General features: G+C 51.0%; 1 protein-coding gene across 1 annotated transcript; it reads left to right on the top strand.

The window, feature by feature from the left end:
• Positions 1–3,701: 3,701 nt before the first annotated feature.
• LOC129200810 (olfactory receptor 14A16-like) lies at positions 3,702–10,746 on the top strand (the record flags this gene model as incomplete). The annotated part of the gene is made up of 2 exons (XM_054812062.1): positions 3,702–4,154; positions 10,498–10,746. Coding segments are annotated over 2 exons (702 nt in total), but the record flags the coding sequence as incomplete, so codon positions are not given.
• Between the last annotated feature and the right edge of the window lie 3,337 nt (positions 10,747–14,083).

Raw genomic sequence — 14,083 nt, 5'->3', positions numbered from 1 at the left:
CACCTCCCTGTTAGCAGCTCCGCAGGAGTAGGTCAGAGAAACACTGATGCTGCAAGCAAAGGTGATGGTGGTGCTGTCTGCTGGTAGAGGAGTGGGTGAAGGCACTTAGGAGGCTTCTGGCAGCTGTGTTGATCCCTCAGTGTAAGGGTTCAGGAGTCTCAGGGACTTCTTCAAACTTGACAGCTCCTCTCCCCTCTCCCTTAGAAGAAAGCTGAGAAGGTAGTCCCTGCCTTGACCTTCCTCTTGAAATGCTCCTTCTCCCAATGTCCAGAGTGTGATTTTGAGCAGCCCTGACCGACACAGCACCGTCTCACCACCAAAAGGACCCTACCCTGCCCTGTCTTTCCACCCACAGCTTCTCCCCACAGCACCATGGGGATCTCCCCAGGCAGGCTGAGTGCTGACCTTGGCAAGGACTCTGCTCTGAAGGACAGCCCTGGGCACCCCTGGCTGCACACCCACCTGCACACCTCTGCAGCTCTCCCTCTCATGCCCTGACCCTCTGATGGTGCAGCAGGAAAACCCTGCTCTGGAGCACAGCCTCCTCTATAGAAGAGAGAGATCCCATAGGCTGTGGGTTATTTCAGCTTTAGGAGATCCCTCCATGAACTGCATCTGCATTTCTCTGCACCCAGAGCCTTACCTTGTCAAGGGCTGTGTTGATTTCTCCTCTTCTGAGCTCTCAGCATCCTCCCAGCCCCATCTGCCTTTAACCCCTCTCTCACTACACTTGATGCCGTCACTGTCTGCAGGCAGTGCCCTCAGCCCTGCTGCTCTTTGCAGAGGAGCTGCTCCTGAGCAGAGCTGTCTCTCTGCAGCACTGCCTGCTCACCATGAGCTCCCTCCGTCCCAGGAGCCCAGCCCAGCTCAGCAGCAGAGCATCAGCCCAAGGTGGCACGTTCTCTGCCCTCCCAGGCTCCCTGGAGGTGCCCCTGGGGCTCCAAGAGCTTACAGCTCTTGAAAGGCAGCAGGACCTCTCCTGGGGTAGACTCAGGCTGAAGTAATCACTATCTGGACGCTGAACACTGGAAAGACTGATTTTAGAAGTGGCATTTGTCCTGCCATGGATTTGACCTGTATGGCAGGTGTAAATGTTCCCCTCCCTTTACCCTTCTCCCTGTCCCATTGCCAGGCAGGACAGCGCAGCAGTGAAAGGCAGGGATCATTCCCCCCTTCCACGGAGGGCAGGGATTCAGCTGAGTACATCAGGCTTCTCCTCTCTGCTGAGTAGCCTGGAGAGCGGAGTGGGGTTGAGCTCTCCCTCATGCACCCCACAGACTCACAGGAGGTAGGATTCCTCTTGCTTCAGCTCCGTGGGCACAAAATAGGTGCCTGCAGGCCAGCTCCTTCCCTGAGCTCCCACGGGGATCCATGGCGATGAAGGGTGGCAGGCAGCTGGTCACACACAAACAGCTGGTGGCATTTGAGGTGCCAGGGGTACTCCAAGACTCGTGGATGTGTTTGTGGGCTCTGATGGAGCATACCTGGGACACCCACACCTGCCTGAGCATCAGCTGTGGGGTCTTGGGGACGGGTCCCTTGGTCGCCTCAGCCTACACCAGATGTTTAGGGCATCTGAAAGCCTGCGTCATGGTTTAACCCACGCAGCTAAAGTAACCACACAGCTGGTTGCTCACTCTCCCCTAGTGGGATGGGGGAGAGAATCAAAAAGAGACAAAAAAGTTAAAATATGGGCATTGAGAAAAAGACAGTTTTATAGGACAGAAAAGGAAGGAAAAAAAAATACAATAACAAACAAACCAAGTGATGCACAGCACAATTGCTCACCAACCGAAGCCGATATTCAGTTAGTCCTCAAGCCGAACTCCCTCCTGGCCCACTCCTCAGTTATACACGGAGCATGATGTCATAGGGTATGGAATATCGTTTGGGTCAGCTGTCCTGGCTCTGTCCCTTCCCAGCTTGTTGGGCACCCCCGCCTTCTCATTGGCAGGCCAGCATGAGAAGCTGAAAAGTCCTTGACTGCCTGGCAACAACTAAAACCATCCGTGTGTTACCAACATTGTTCTCATCCTAAATCCCAAACACAGCACTATCCCAGCTGCTAGGAAGAAAATTAACTCTGTCTCAGCCAAAACCAGGACAGTCCATGGGACTCACATTTCCGTGGTGGCTGCTGCACTTTCAGCTGACCAAATGGAGGAGTGCGCCAGAAGGAGGGTCAGATCTTTCTGTAGGCGCTCTCCAGTGCACTCACTAGAGCTCAGCTCACTGCCAAACTCAGGCCCAAGCCCATCCCTGCGTTGCAGGCACCTACATGATTTCAAGGAAATAATTGCAGTAGGGGATGGGCAGACACAGCATGGCCTCCCAAAGGGGTCGGGTGTGCCAGAACCTGAATGCCAGCATCACGGCAAGATGGCAAGGTCCACCTTGTCTATGCACCCAGGTGTGCCGCATGACTGGGAGGCACAACACACCAGGGTCTCCACTCATGTCGCTATGCTCTCAGCCCCTAATGGTCCTCCTCTCCATTGTCCTCTACCCACCTCCCTGATGATATGAAGAAAAGCCATGCCACTGATGTCCACGGTCTGGCTGGATTGCAAGCTGACCTCACCCAGGGCCTTTCTCAGTGGTACCTTGTGTTCCTGGAGATTGGCACAAGGTGCTGCAGAGTCATCTCAGTCAGCAAATTCACAGATTCACAGATTCACAGATTGGTCGGGGTTGGAAGGGACCTCTGGAGATCAGCTAGTCCAACCCAATGGCTAAAGCAGGATCACTTAGAGCAGGTTGCACAGGATTCCGTCCAGGTGGGTTTTGAATCTCGCCAGAGAAGGAGACTCCACAACCTCTCTGGGCAGCCTCTTCCAGTGCTCGGTCACTCTCAAAGTGAAGATGTTTTTCCTCATATTCAGGTGGAACTTGCTGTGTTCCAGTTTGTGCCCGTTGCCCCTTGCACGGGCACTGGGCACCACTGAAAAGAGACTGGCCCATCCTCTTGACATCCACCCTTTAGATATTTAGAAGTACTGATCAGATCCCCGGCAGCTCCCGGCAGCACCAGGCCGCACGCTGCTGCAGTGCCCCGGGGTAGCTCAGTCTGGGCAGTACAGGAGCAATTCCACCTCAAATGCACGACACATTTTGCATTTGGGGTATCACCTGTATTCTATCTGTTTCAACATCGTGAAACTGTCTCAGTGAAAGGCCTTTGGGGGCTCCGACTAGAAACGATGACTCTGATATGTGGCTATATATATAATCCTTTAGACATAAACCGTTGGTCAAGTCTGGGCCTAAGACTGGGCCCAGCTGAATAAGGGAAACTAATTAGTGTAGAACAATTTTAAAACAGAATATATAGTTTGGCAACACTTGAGTCAGGCCCCACAAACTCAGGCTTCGCCTGTCTCATGCTCCAGTACGAAAGAAAACAATTAGTAAAAGAGTTGGAATGTAGAAACAGGATAAGAGAAGCCGTAAATTAGGGAACAGTTCTTGGGTATGAACTAGAAAAAGACACAAAGTCTGAGGCATCCTGATAAAGGGGGCCCAATATGCCAACAAGCCTGGGACCGTCTGGGCAGGATGGATAACAAGGTTGCTGAGCTTACAAAACAGAGAGAGAGAAGAAGAGGTCACCCAACTGTGTACACTGAAGAAGAGGAGAAGAGGGGAACTATTGTCCCCTCACCATCATGGCCTACGACCGCTACGTTGCCATCTGCAAACCCCTGCACTACGGGACCCTCCTGGGCAGCAGAGCTTGTGCCCACATGGCAGCAGCTGCCTGGGGCAGTGGGTTTCTCACTGCTCTGCTGCACACGGCCAATACATTTTCCCTACCCCTCTGCCACGGCAATGCTGTGGACCAGTTCTTCTGTGAAATCCCCCAGATCCTCAAGCTCTCCTGCTCAGATGCCTACCTCAGGGAAGCTGGGCTAATTGTGGTTAGTGTCTGTTTAGCCTTTGGGTGTTTTGTTTTCATTGTGGTGTCCTATGTGCAGATCTTCAGGGCTGTGCTGAGGATCCCCTCTGAGCAGGGACGGCACAAAGCCTTTTCCACGTGCCTCCCTCACCTGGCCGTGGTCTCCCTGTTTATCAGCACTGCCATGGTGGCCTACATGAAGCCCCTGTCTAATTCCTCTGCAACCCTGAATCTCGTTATATCATTTCTGTACTCAGTGGTGCCTCCAGTCATGAACCCCCTCATCTACAGCATGAGGAACCAGGAGCTCAAGGATGCAGCATGGAAACTGAGGACTGGATGTTGTTTGGAAGCATTAAACTGCCCATCTTCTTCTGCATAACAGCTATTATTTAACTCATTACAGGCCCAGCCTGTCGTCTGTAATTTTTGTTGGTGGTTGTCACGTTTTACTCGGAATGATGTTGTCATCCCCTCTCTAATTCAGTCTCTGCTTTTCTTTTCTGACCGAGTGGCTGTGTAAACGAGGAGCCATGCTCTCTGTGTGTTTAAGTAAAATAAAGGACCCCGCAGCCAGGTGGGGTTTTTTTCTGAGATCCTTCCTCCAAGAGCTTTTGGAGCTGCAAGGAAAGTTCCTGTGTGCAGAGGTGGCAGGGAAGAGAGTCCTGGCATGGCAGCGCTGCCAGGAAGCACTTGATCTCCCAGAGCTGTTCTCTTTTCACTTCCACACTCTCTTTCTGATCCCTTGGCTTTGGTGGAAGGCCTGATTGCTCTGCAGCTTGGTCACAGTCCTGCTGCGTGGTCGTCCTGTGACTGCAGGCAGGGACAGGCAACGGGCACTTCTGTGACAGAGCTGGCCTCCGTAGGAGTGGTTCCATCATGAAAGGGCATCTCCTCAGGGCAGTGCATGAAGGCTTTGGTCTTCCTCCAAAGTTGCTCTCAAGAACATGCCCAAGAATGTGGCCCACAGATGAAAACACCAGTGAACAGCTAAAGTGTGTGGGTGTGCAGGGTGGGGGCACACAGCAGTGTCCTCGCACAGCCAGCCCTCCTGGGACAGACGTGAAGGCCCAGCAGAGCAGGGTCTGGCCTGTGCCCGTGGTCACTGGACAGCCTGGGGAAGCTGCCTGTGCTGGTCTTGGCTGGGATAGAGTTCATTTTCTTCAGAGTAGCTAGGATGGGGCTGTGTTTTGGATTTGTGCTGAAGACAGTGTTGATGATACAGAGATGGATTTGTTATTGCTGAGCAGGGCTTACATGGAGTCAAGGCCTTTCCTGATCCTGACACCACCCCACCAGCGAGGAGGCTGGGAGTGCACAAGAAGCTGGGAGGGGACGTGACCAAGACAACTGACCCCACCTGACCAAACGGATATTCCATACCATATGACATCGTGCTTAACGTTATAAAGCTAGGGAAGAAGAAGGAAGAGGGGGATGTTTGGAGTTACGGCATTTGTCTTCCCAAGTAACCATTACATGTGATGGAGCCCTGCTTTCCTGGAGACAGTCGAACACCTCCCTGCTGATGGGAAGTGGTAAATCAATTCCTTGTTTTACTTTATTTATTTGCGCAGCTTTTGCATTACCTGTTGAAATGCCTTTACCTCAACCCACCACTTTTCTCACTTTTACCCTTCCGAGTGTCCCCCCCATCCCACTGGAGCAGGGAGTGAGCAAGCGGCTGTGTGGTGTTTAGTTGGCAGCTGGGGTTAAACCACAACACTCCTGTGATCACTGTCAGTGTTTTCACATAAGCAACAAAATTCAAGTCATCATTTCTACCACCCCCAAAAGAGGTTCTTCACATGTGAAGTCATTGTTACAGTTTTAGATAAAGGTAAGGACATGCAGAAGGTCTAATCACCGCTACCAGGTGGGAGCTTCCTACACGCTTCTCATTACAATCAAATTTATTCTGCATCCCAGGGATAAGCTTGGCAGAACACGGCCTGAAGGCCAAGCTGTACATAGAGCATAGTAGAGGCCTGGGTCTGCTCAGGTTTTCTGTGACACTGATCACTAACTCCTGGATGTACCATGGTCTGTACCATGTACCAATACTCCTCTCTGCTCACATTACCCTTTCTGGATTGTGCCCTCAAATGTGTCAGAGCAATCAGAGAGGTTCTGGGATCCTCAGAAAAGGCAGACATCAAACATTTCTTCAAGAAGGGCAAGGAGGAGGACTGGGAGAATTACAGGCTGGTCAACCTCACCTTAGTCCCTCAGAAGGTGATGGGCCAAATACACCTGCAGGGATTCACAGGCACTGAAGGAGAAGGAAGGGACTGCCGAACCCACATGGGTAGGGACAAGAAGGGCATGTTTCGTACCTGGACCTTAGCAAGGGCTTTGACATGGTCTCCATAGTCTCTATACAGTCGGATTGGGCCAACCCTGTTGAATGTCTTTATTAACTCCCTGTACAATGTGACAGAGGGCATTTTCAGCTCCTTTGTGGATGATGCCAAACTGGGCAGAGCCTCTGAGCGACCTCATCAGGTTAACCCTGCCTTGAGCAGGATAGCCGGACAAGAGGAACTTCAGGGCTCTCTTCCAACCTGAGTTATTTGATGATTCCATGAGTCTCTCCCTTGGAGTACTTTTGGAGACAGAATCGACAGAGGAAGAAGACAAAACAAAGAGGCCGAAGTAGAGATAGAAAATGCAGCAGTAGAAATACAGCAGTTCCTCTGAGGAACATTTCTCCACTCAAATTGTTGGTAGGAAATCTACTGGATAAATTTGATGAAAGCAGCTTACTGTTACCTGCTCAGGTACTGGGCCACAAAGAGGATGATGGTTGGGCATGGTATGATGTGGTCAATTGTGTATAAGTACCTCATAATCCAGTAGGAAGCAAATGGGGAGGTGAGGTCAGTTCTGCCTCTGGAGGTGATAGGCCAGCAGCAGGAATGTGGCTGAGAAAGGGACTCTGAGGTCACTTCATTCTGAAATAGCTGATAGGCCAGACCTTGGCCCATGGCTGGGATATGTGCTTTAAAGCTCACATCTGCCAGTGTCTCTGACAGGCCAGCAGAAGGCACCTGGTTGGCACATTGTCTGTGAGATCCCATCTGCCAAAGGACCTAGGCTTAGTCCAGGAAGGGGGCTTATATCTTGGTGGTCATGTCTGTTCTGCCTGAGAACATGATGGGACAGCAGCAGGCACACGGCTTGGTCGTGTCTATCTGAGAAGCTGAAAGGCTAGCAGCCTTGGGAGATCATGGTGAGGTTACTTCTGTCTGCTCAGCTGAAAGGCCTCAAGAAGACTGGTGGGTTGGGATGCCTGCCTGAAGGGTTGTTTCTCAGATGGTGGAGCTTTCCTTGGAGGTAGGAAACAACAGGAGAGAGAAACGCTGCCACACAGTGCAGTGTGGAAGGTGGAGACTGGACATGAGGAGGAAGAACTGTCACTCCAAGGGTAGTGCTGTGGTACAAGAAGTCATCCCGAAGGAGTATGAGATCAGTCCATCTCTTTGTGTTTCAAGGAACAGAGCGTGAGGGTGGACAGATGTCCGTGAATGTATGGAAATGCCAGGGTGAGAGCAAGGTGAGGTAGTAAGAGGGGTGTCTACAGTGTGCAGGGAAAAGAAGCAGCTGTGGGACAGCGTAGGACAACGTGTGGTGGAGATGGCAAAGGGTGCTGGCAAGGCTGGAAGTCGCCAAGAGAACCCAAGTCTGTGTCCCCTTGGCAATCGTCTCTGCCACCAAGGTCTGTGAGGAGACATGTTGTCCTAAGGCACTGGGGGGGCCTCATTGCCTCCTTGCACACCCCCAGTAAGGCTGGGAACTGCCATCCCGTTGTCCTTCACTCAGCACGACACCCCCCACATCCCACTGCCCCAGGAAGAGCCCTGAGCAAGGCGTGAAGGACAGGATCTGCCTTCCCAGGGGCTGGGGGTCAGGCCTTGGCCCTTTTGCTTCATCAGACAAAAGCAGGGCTTTCTCTGCATCTCAGCTGCCTGCACATTACCTTTGCCTACCTGCAATCATGGCCTCCAATTATCCCTTCTAACGAGTCCTCGGGGAGCCTTTGCTGGTCATGGTGCTCAGTGGGACTCAATGCTTCAAGGTACTCTGGGTTTTTTCCTTTTACACTGAGTCTTTGAGAGGTTTGTGCAATCTCCTCTCAGTACCTGAGGTTCGTTACCTAGCACCAAATACATCATGGGACTCATTAAAATCAAGTAAGCCCTAATGAGACATCTCTCTCCCTGTGATTTTCTTCAAGTCTTCAAGAGTTGTACAGATAATTGGAGCTGTTTCCCAGTGTAGTTGTGGAGAAAGATTTCAAAGAACTGCTAATAAAGAGGAGGTTTTATTTCCAAGGGTGTATTTTACTACTTTTCAGTTTAGAGAAGAGGTGATGGCAGCATTCCCCAGTAGATCTTGCTCCAGGGTCTCTCCTAAGGACGCCTGGACAGGAGGAAAAGCAGTCCCTTGAGGTCTGACACAGCATGGACAGCCTCCACCTCAGCTCCCCAGCCCCACCATTTCTCTCATTGGCCACCGGGGACTTTCCCTTACATCAGACTTCTCCACTGAATTCTGCAGCTGGATGTTACAGCTCCTTTGTACCAACCCGCACTTGCTTTCCTTAGAGAAATGGCTGCACATATTATTTTTTTTTTGCCTATTTGCAAGCAAAGAAAAGTCAAGCACGATAAAGTTTCATCGACAATAAAACACACTCTGCACCATACGCTTACTACAAGCTGCCTCTAATGACGTTGCATTTCTCCAAGGGATAATCTTATGAGGAATGTTTGAGACAGGTAGGTGCCAAAAGCTAGATATAAACACAGCTAAAGAGTTGGCTAAAGAGCAAATTGGACTAGTGTCGTGATTTAATCTGGTCGGCACCTAAACCAACCCCACAGCTGTTCTCTAACTCCCCTTCCTGGGATGGGGGAGAGGACTGAAAATGGAAAAAAAGTAAATCTCTATGGGTTGAGATATAGACACTTTGATAGGACAGAAAGGGATGATGACGATGTTAATAATAACAACAATAATAACAGACTATACAAAACAAGTGATGAACAGCACAATTTCTCACCGCCTGAAGTCGATGCTCAGCAAGATCCCAACCTGCCCCGTCTCCTGGCAAGCCCCCAGTTCTATATGGAGCATGATGTCATAAGGTATGGAATATCCCTTTGGTCAGTTTGGGTCAGCTGTCCTGGCTGTCTCCCCTCCCAGCTTCTTGGTGCCCCCCAACTTCTCGCTGGCAGGCCATATGAGAAGATGAAAAGTCCTTGACTGCTTGGCAACAACTAAAACCACCAGTGTGTTATCAACAATACTCTCCAAAACACAGCACTATCCCAACAGCTAGGAAGAAACTTAACTCTATCCCTGCTGAAACCAGGACAGCTACTTAATCACAGGGCAAGCATTTAACTCCCTGATGTCAAAACAGCAGCTTGGGGTGGGTGACAGGAATGTGAAGGAACAAAGAGTAAGGGGAGGCGAAAACTGGAGCATAATCGAAAAGGCCTTTGTCTAGACAGTCTGCTGGAAAGATGACTTTAGAAATGGTTGTTGTTATCAGGAGAGGTGAAAATATAGGAAAGATCAGGGAAATTAAAAACTCCATATAATGGGCAGAGTAGTGATGATGAAGGTACAGGGGAAGATCAATATTTCTTTTGAATATCCCTTTTCAAAGTTCACAGGCTTGGTAGAGGTCTCTTGTGAGTGAGGATGTGCAAAAACTGCACCCGTCTTGGAAAGTGGCCAACATTGCAACCCAGGGAACCCCAGGCTGCACCAGCTCACTTTGGTGAGGAGTGTGCCATCAGGTAGAGTCTTCTCAGGTGACATACCTGGGCACCCAGATGAGAAGAACGTGTCCACAAGCCGTCAGCATGGACTTCCCAGGGTATATCATGCCTCACCAACCTGGTTGCCTTCATGACGAACTAACTGCAGTTATGCATGAGGCGAGAAGAGGGGCCATCGTTTACGTCAGCTTCAGCAAGACACATGGCATGATCTCCCTCACTATTCTTGCTCCCACATTAGGCCATTACAGTCTGGAGGGGTAGACAAACAGATGGGTAAAACACCAGCTGGATGATCAGGCTGAGAGCGCAGTGGTGAAGGGGTCATACCCTACGTGGAGGCCAGTGAGACATCCTGGGGCATCGTGGGGCAGCACAGGGGATGCTCCTGGGCCCTGTGCAATTTATCACCTGCATCCATGACCTGGAGGAGGCAACTCTCACCACGTGTGTCAATGACACTAAATGGGGGGGGGGGGATCGTTCCTGTGCCTTAGCGAAGCCGTTCAGGGGAAACGTGCCAGGTGAAGGACTGTCCTGTCAGGAACTTCATGACAGAGAAGACAGACAAAGGCCAGGTCCTGCACCTGGGACAGACTGACACCAGCAGTGGCCGGGGCTGAGGAATGCCTGGCTGGGGATCAGCCCTGCCTCAAAGGCCCTGGTGGTGCTGGGGGACAAACGACAACGATCGATCCCACCGTGCGACCTGCTAGCAAAGGCCACCAGCGGTGTCCTGGAGTGTGTGAACTGGAGTGTCAGCAGGAGAGTGAGGGAAGCGACTGTGTCCCCCTGCTTATCGCTCTGTAGACCATCTGTACGCTGCTGTGTCAAGTTTGGGGCCCCCCCTGGGGAGGAGGAGGAGGGAGTGAGCAGCTGTGTGCCTGCTGGGCTGTTGGCCAGTCAAGCCACCCCATGGAGGAAGACGTTGATAACTGGGAGCAAGCGCAGTGGGAGGCCTCCGAGATGCTCAGGGGCTGGAGCACATGCCTGGGAGGAGAAACTGAGGGGAAGAACCTTGTTCAGCCTGCAGAAGAGGCGGCCTCAGGAACCTCGTAGCAGCCTGCCAGTCCCTACGGAGACTTTTTCAGGAAGATGGAGCCAGTCTGGTCACCATGGTGCTCGGCAGGGGGAAAACAGACAAGAGTTAGATGATGGAATAAGGCAGGTTCAGCACAGAGATAAGGAAAATCATTTTCTCCATGAGGACATCCAAACATTGGAACTGGTTTCACAGCAACGTTGTGCCATCTCTGTCCTTGGGTGTTTTCCAGCCCCCAAGGGATAAAGCCTCGAGCAATGTGGCCTGACTCCACATCTGATTCTGCTGCGAGCAGAAGGCCAGAATAGACACCTCCTGAAATCCCATTTAAGAAAGTCGAAACCAAAAAGATGCAGCAGTTTCTTGTCCTCAAGGTCTGCATTTGATGACAGCAGGGAATGTTCTCAGGTTCCCTGTGACCATGGAAGTAAGTCAGGTTCTTAGTTTAGTCAGAGCAGCTGCAGCTGTCATGCCTTGCTCCAGGCACTGCTGCTCAGGTGCAGGCCTGCTTGACAGGTATCCCCAAACTGTCCTGACCATTTCCTTTGCTTCACCATTCATTCCCTTGTCACTCCCTTCCCACCTCTCCAGCTCTACTCTATCAGCATTGTTAGACCCTCCCATACAAAAAGACAACCCCTTTTATCCATTTCCTCACAGGCCCTGCACGTGCTCACTTTGTGCCCTCAATTTCGTGTTTCTGAGATGGTTATCATGGTGCTTTCTGCCTTGATTAGCAACTACACTACACTAGTACTCTTTTTCTCATCTGTAGTGTCCTGTAGCTACCTCAGTTATCACCTTGTTAGAGGCACCATGACTCAGGATGAACATCAGCACAGGTACTTTCAGTGTTGGAGGTTCATTCCAGAGGGACCTCGATACACCTGGGGATTAGGCCAACAGAAACTTGAAGGTTTAGAATGAAAGGTCATCTCATGGTGCTTGACTGAACATGATGACCCTCAGCAGTGAGCATTCTCCAGCTCCTAGGCATGCACACAACATGGAAAAATCTTTTTCATCCCTGATTTGCAGAAGAGATGTCTTCCTTCCTGACATCTTCCCAGGACAAACCTCCTCCTCTTCCCCATACACAGGTACCAGCTGCTTTCATTTCTGGGCTCAGATATGGTTTCAGCATTTACTAAAATCATAAGCCGTCTCCTTGTTTCTCACTAACATCCCTTGACCTTCTCTCTGAGACCTACACATGGACAACCACTGCTGCTCAGGGTTTCTTGCTCTTCAGAAGAGGCCTTCACATTCCTGGTGCTTATTAACTATCTTTCTGGCTCCCTCCAGAGCTCATGGCAAACTTTTGTCTGTAACAGGGCCTTTATGAAATCGTTGTCCTTTTAAGATCTTCTGTGCATAAAGAATAGCCACAGAAAAGCACCAAATACACCAAAACAGGTGTGGAATGAAGTGCCAGTGAGAAGGAGCTGAGCAACACCCAAGGCTGTGGCTTCCTGGCAAGGAATCTCTGCGGTTTGTCACTTTTTCTCATGAAAGAAACAGGGAAACAGTCTATCCCATAGAGCTCTGCAGAAGGAAGATGGAGCTGTACGTAGCGTGAGGTGATACGAGTGGGATCAGCAGGTAGAGAAGATTTTTGTAGGGAAGTCTTTACAAAGGAGTACCCTGACTTCACCCCAATAGAAAACAGAGACCAGTGCTGATGTGATGGGGAGAAGTGTTCTGGGGTAAGTGCGGATGAGAGAAGTTTGGAGACATTTGGTTTGAAGAGATTTGAGGTAGTACTTTCCTGGCCTGAGCAGCCTGAGCTTTGGAGCCGAGGAAAAACAAAGAAGCTCTCAAGGATGTTTTGGACTTAGTGGTACTATCGCTGACGGCAGCAACAGGACAGTGCTGTAAGAGACCTCCTTCATATTGTTGCTGGTCAACCAATGCTCTTTAATTTAGGTTTTACTAAATTAGTTCAGAGTGGTTAGCCTCTGGCATGCAATTTTTAGAACAGTGCTTTAAGTTTGCACGGCAAGGTTTTGGTAGCGGGGGGGCTACAGGGGTGGCTTCTGTGAGAAGCTGCTAGAAGCTTCCCCTCTGTCTAAGAGAGCCAATGCCAGCCGGCTCCGAGATGAACTCACTGCTGGCCAAGGCCAAGCCAATCAGTGACGATGGTAGCACCTCTGGGATAACATATTTAAGAAAGAAAAAAAAACCCCAAACCAACAAAAAACCCCCAAAAACCGAAACAGAAGCAATTTTTGCAGTGAGAGAGATTGCAAATACGTAAAAAAAAAAGAACCCTGCAGACACCCGGGTCAGTGCAGAAGGAGGGGGAGAAGGTGCTCCAGGCACCAGAGCAGAGATTCCCCTGCAGCCCTTGTAGAAGACCATGGTGAGACAAGCTTTTCCCCTGCAGCCCATGGAGGTTGATGATGGAGCAGATATCCACCTGCAGCCCCTGGAGGACCCCACAGTGGGGCAGGTGGAGACACCTGAAGGAGGCTGCGACCCCATGGGAAGCCCGCGCTGGCTCAAACTCCTTGCAGGACCTGTGGCCTCGTGAGGAGAGGAGCCCATGCCGGAGCAGGTTTTCTGTCAGGACTTGTGACCCCGTGGGGGACCCACGCTGGAGAAGTCTGCTCCTGAAGGTCTGCAGCCCGTGGAAGGGACCCACGCTGGAGCAGTTCGTGAAGAACTGAAGCTTGTGGGAAGGACTCCCATTGAAGAAGTTCACGGAAGACTGTCTGCTTCGAGAGGAACCGCACGCCAGAGCAGGGGAAGAGTGTGAGGAGTCCTGCCCCTGAGGAGGAAGGAGCGGTAGAGACAACCTGTGATTAACTGAACATCAACCCCCATTCCTCGTACCTCTGTGCTGCACGCGGGGAGGAGATAGAGCAATCGGGAGTGAAGTTAAGCCTGGGAAGAAGGGAGAGGTGGGGGGGAAGGTGTTTTTAAAATTAGGGTTTCTTTCTCATTCCTCGACTCTGGTTTGATTGGTAAAAAATTAGATTAATTTTCCCGAGTTGAGTCTGTTTTGCCCATTATGGTAATTCCTGAGTGATCTCTCCCTGTCCTTATCTCGACCCACGAGCCTTTCCGTGTATTTTCTCTCCCCTGTCCATCTGAGGAAGGGAGTGACAGAGTGGCTTTTGGTGGGTACCTGATGTCCAGCCAGGGCCAACCCACCCCAGTCTCTCACTGCTAACTCCTCCTTTCTGCACTCTTCCCCATTCTTCCTACACTCAGCCCCAGCCAGGTCCAATGTGTGGCTTCAGAGGCAGCCTTGCTCCAGGGTCTGCCAGGGTCTGGGCCAGAAGAGAGCCCAGGCAGAGCTGGTCATTTCCATGATACAGGCTCTGAGCCCAGCAGGATGGTGGAGATGGC

The sequence above is a fragment of the Grus americana genome, unplaced genomic scaffold (assembly GCF_028858705.1).
Source record: "Grus americana isolate bGruAme1 unplaced genomic scaffold, bGruAme1.mat scaffold_510, whole genome shotgun sequence".
NCBI classification, from domain to species: domain Eukaryota; kingdom Metazoa; phylum Chordata; class Aves; order Gruiformes; family Gruidae; genus Grus; species Grus americana.
This window is presented reverse-complemented; position numbering and strand designations above follow the sequence as displayed.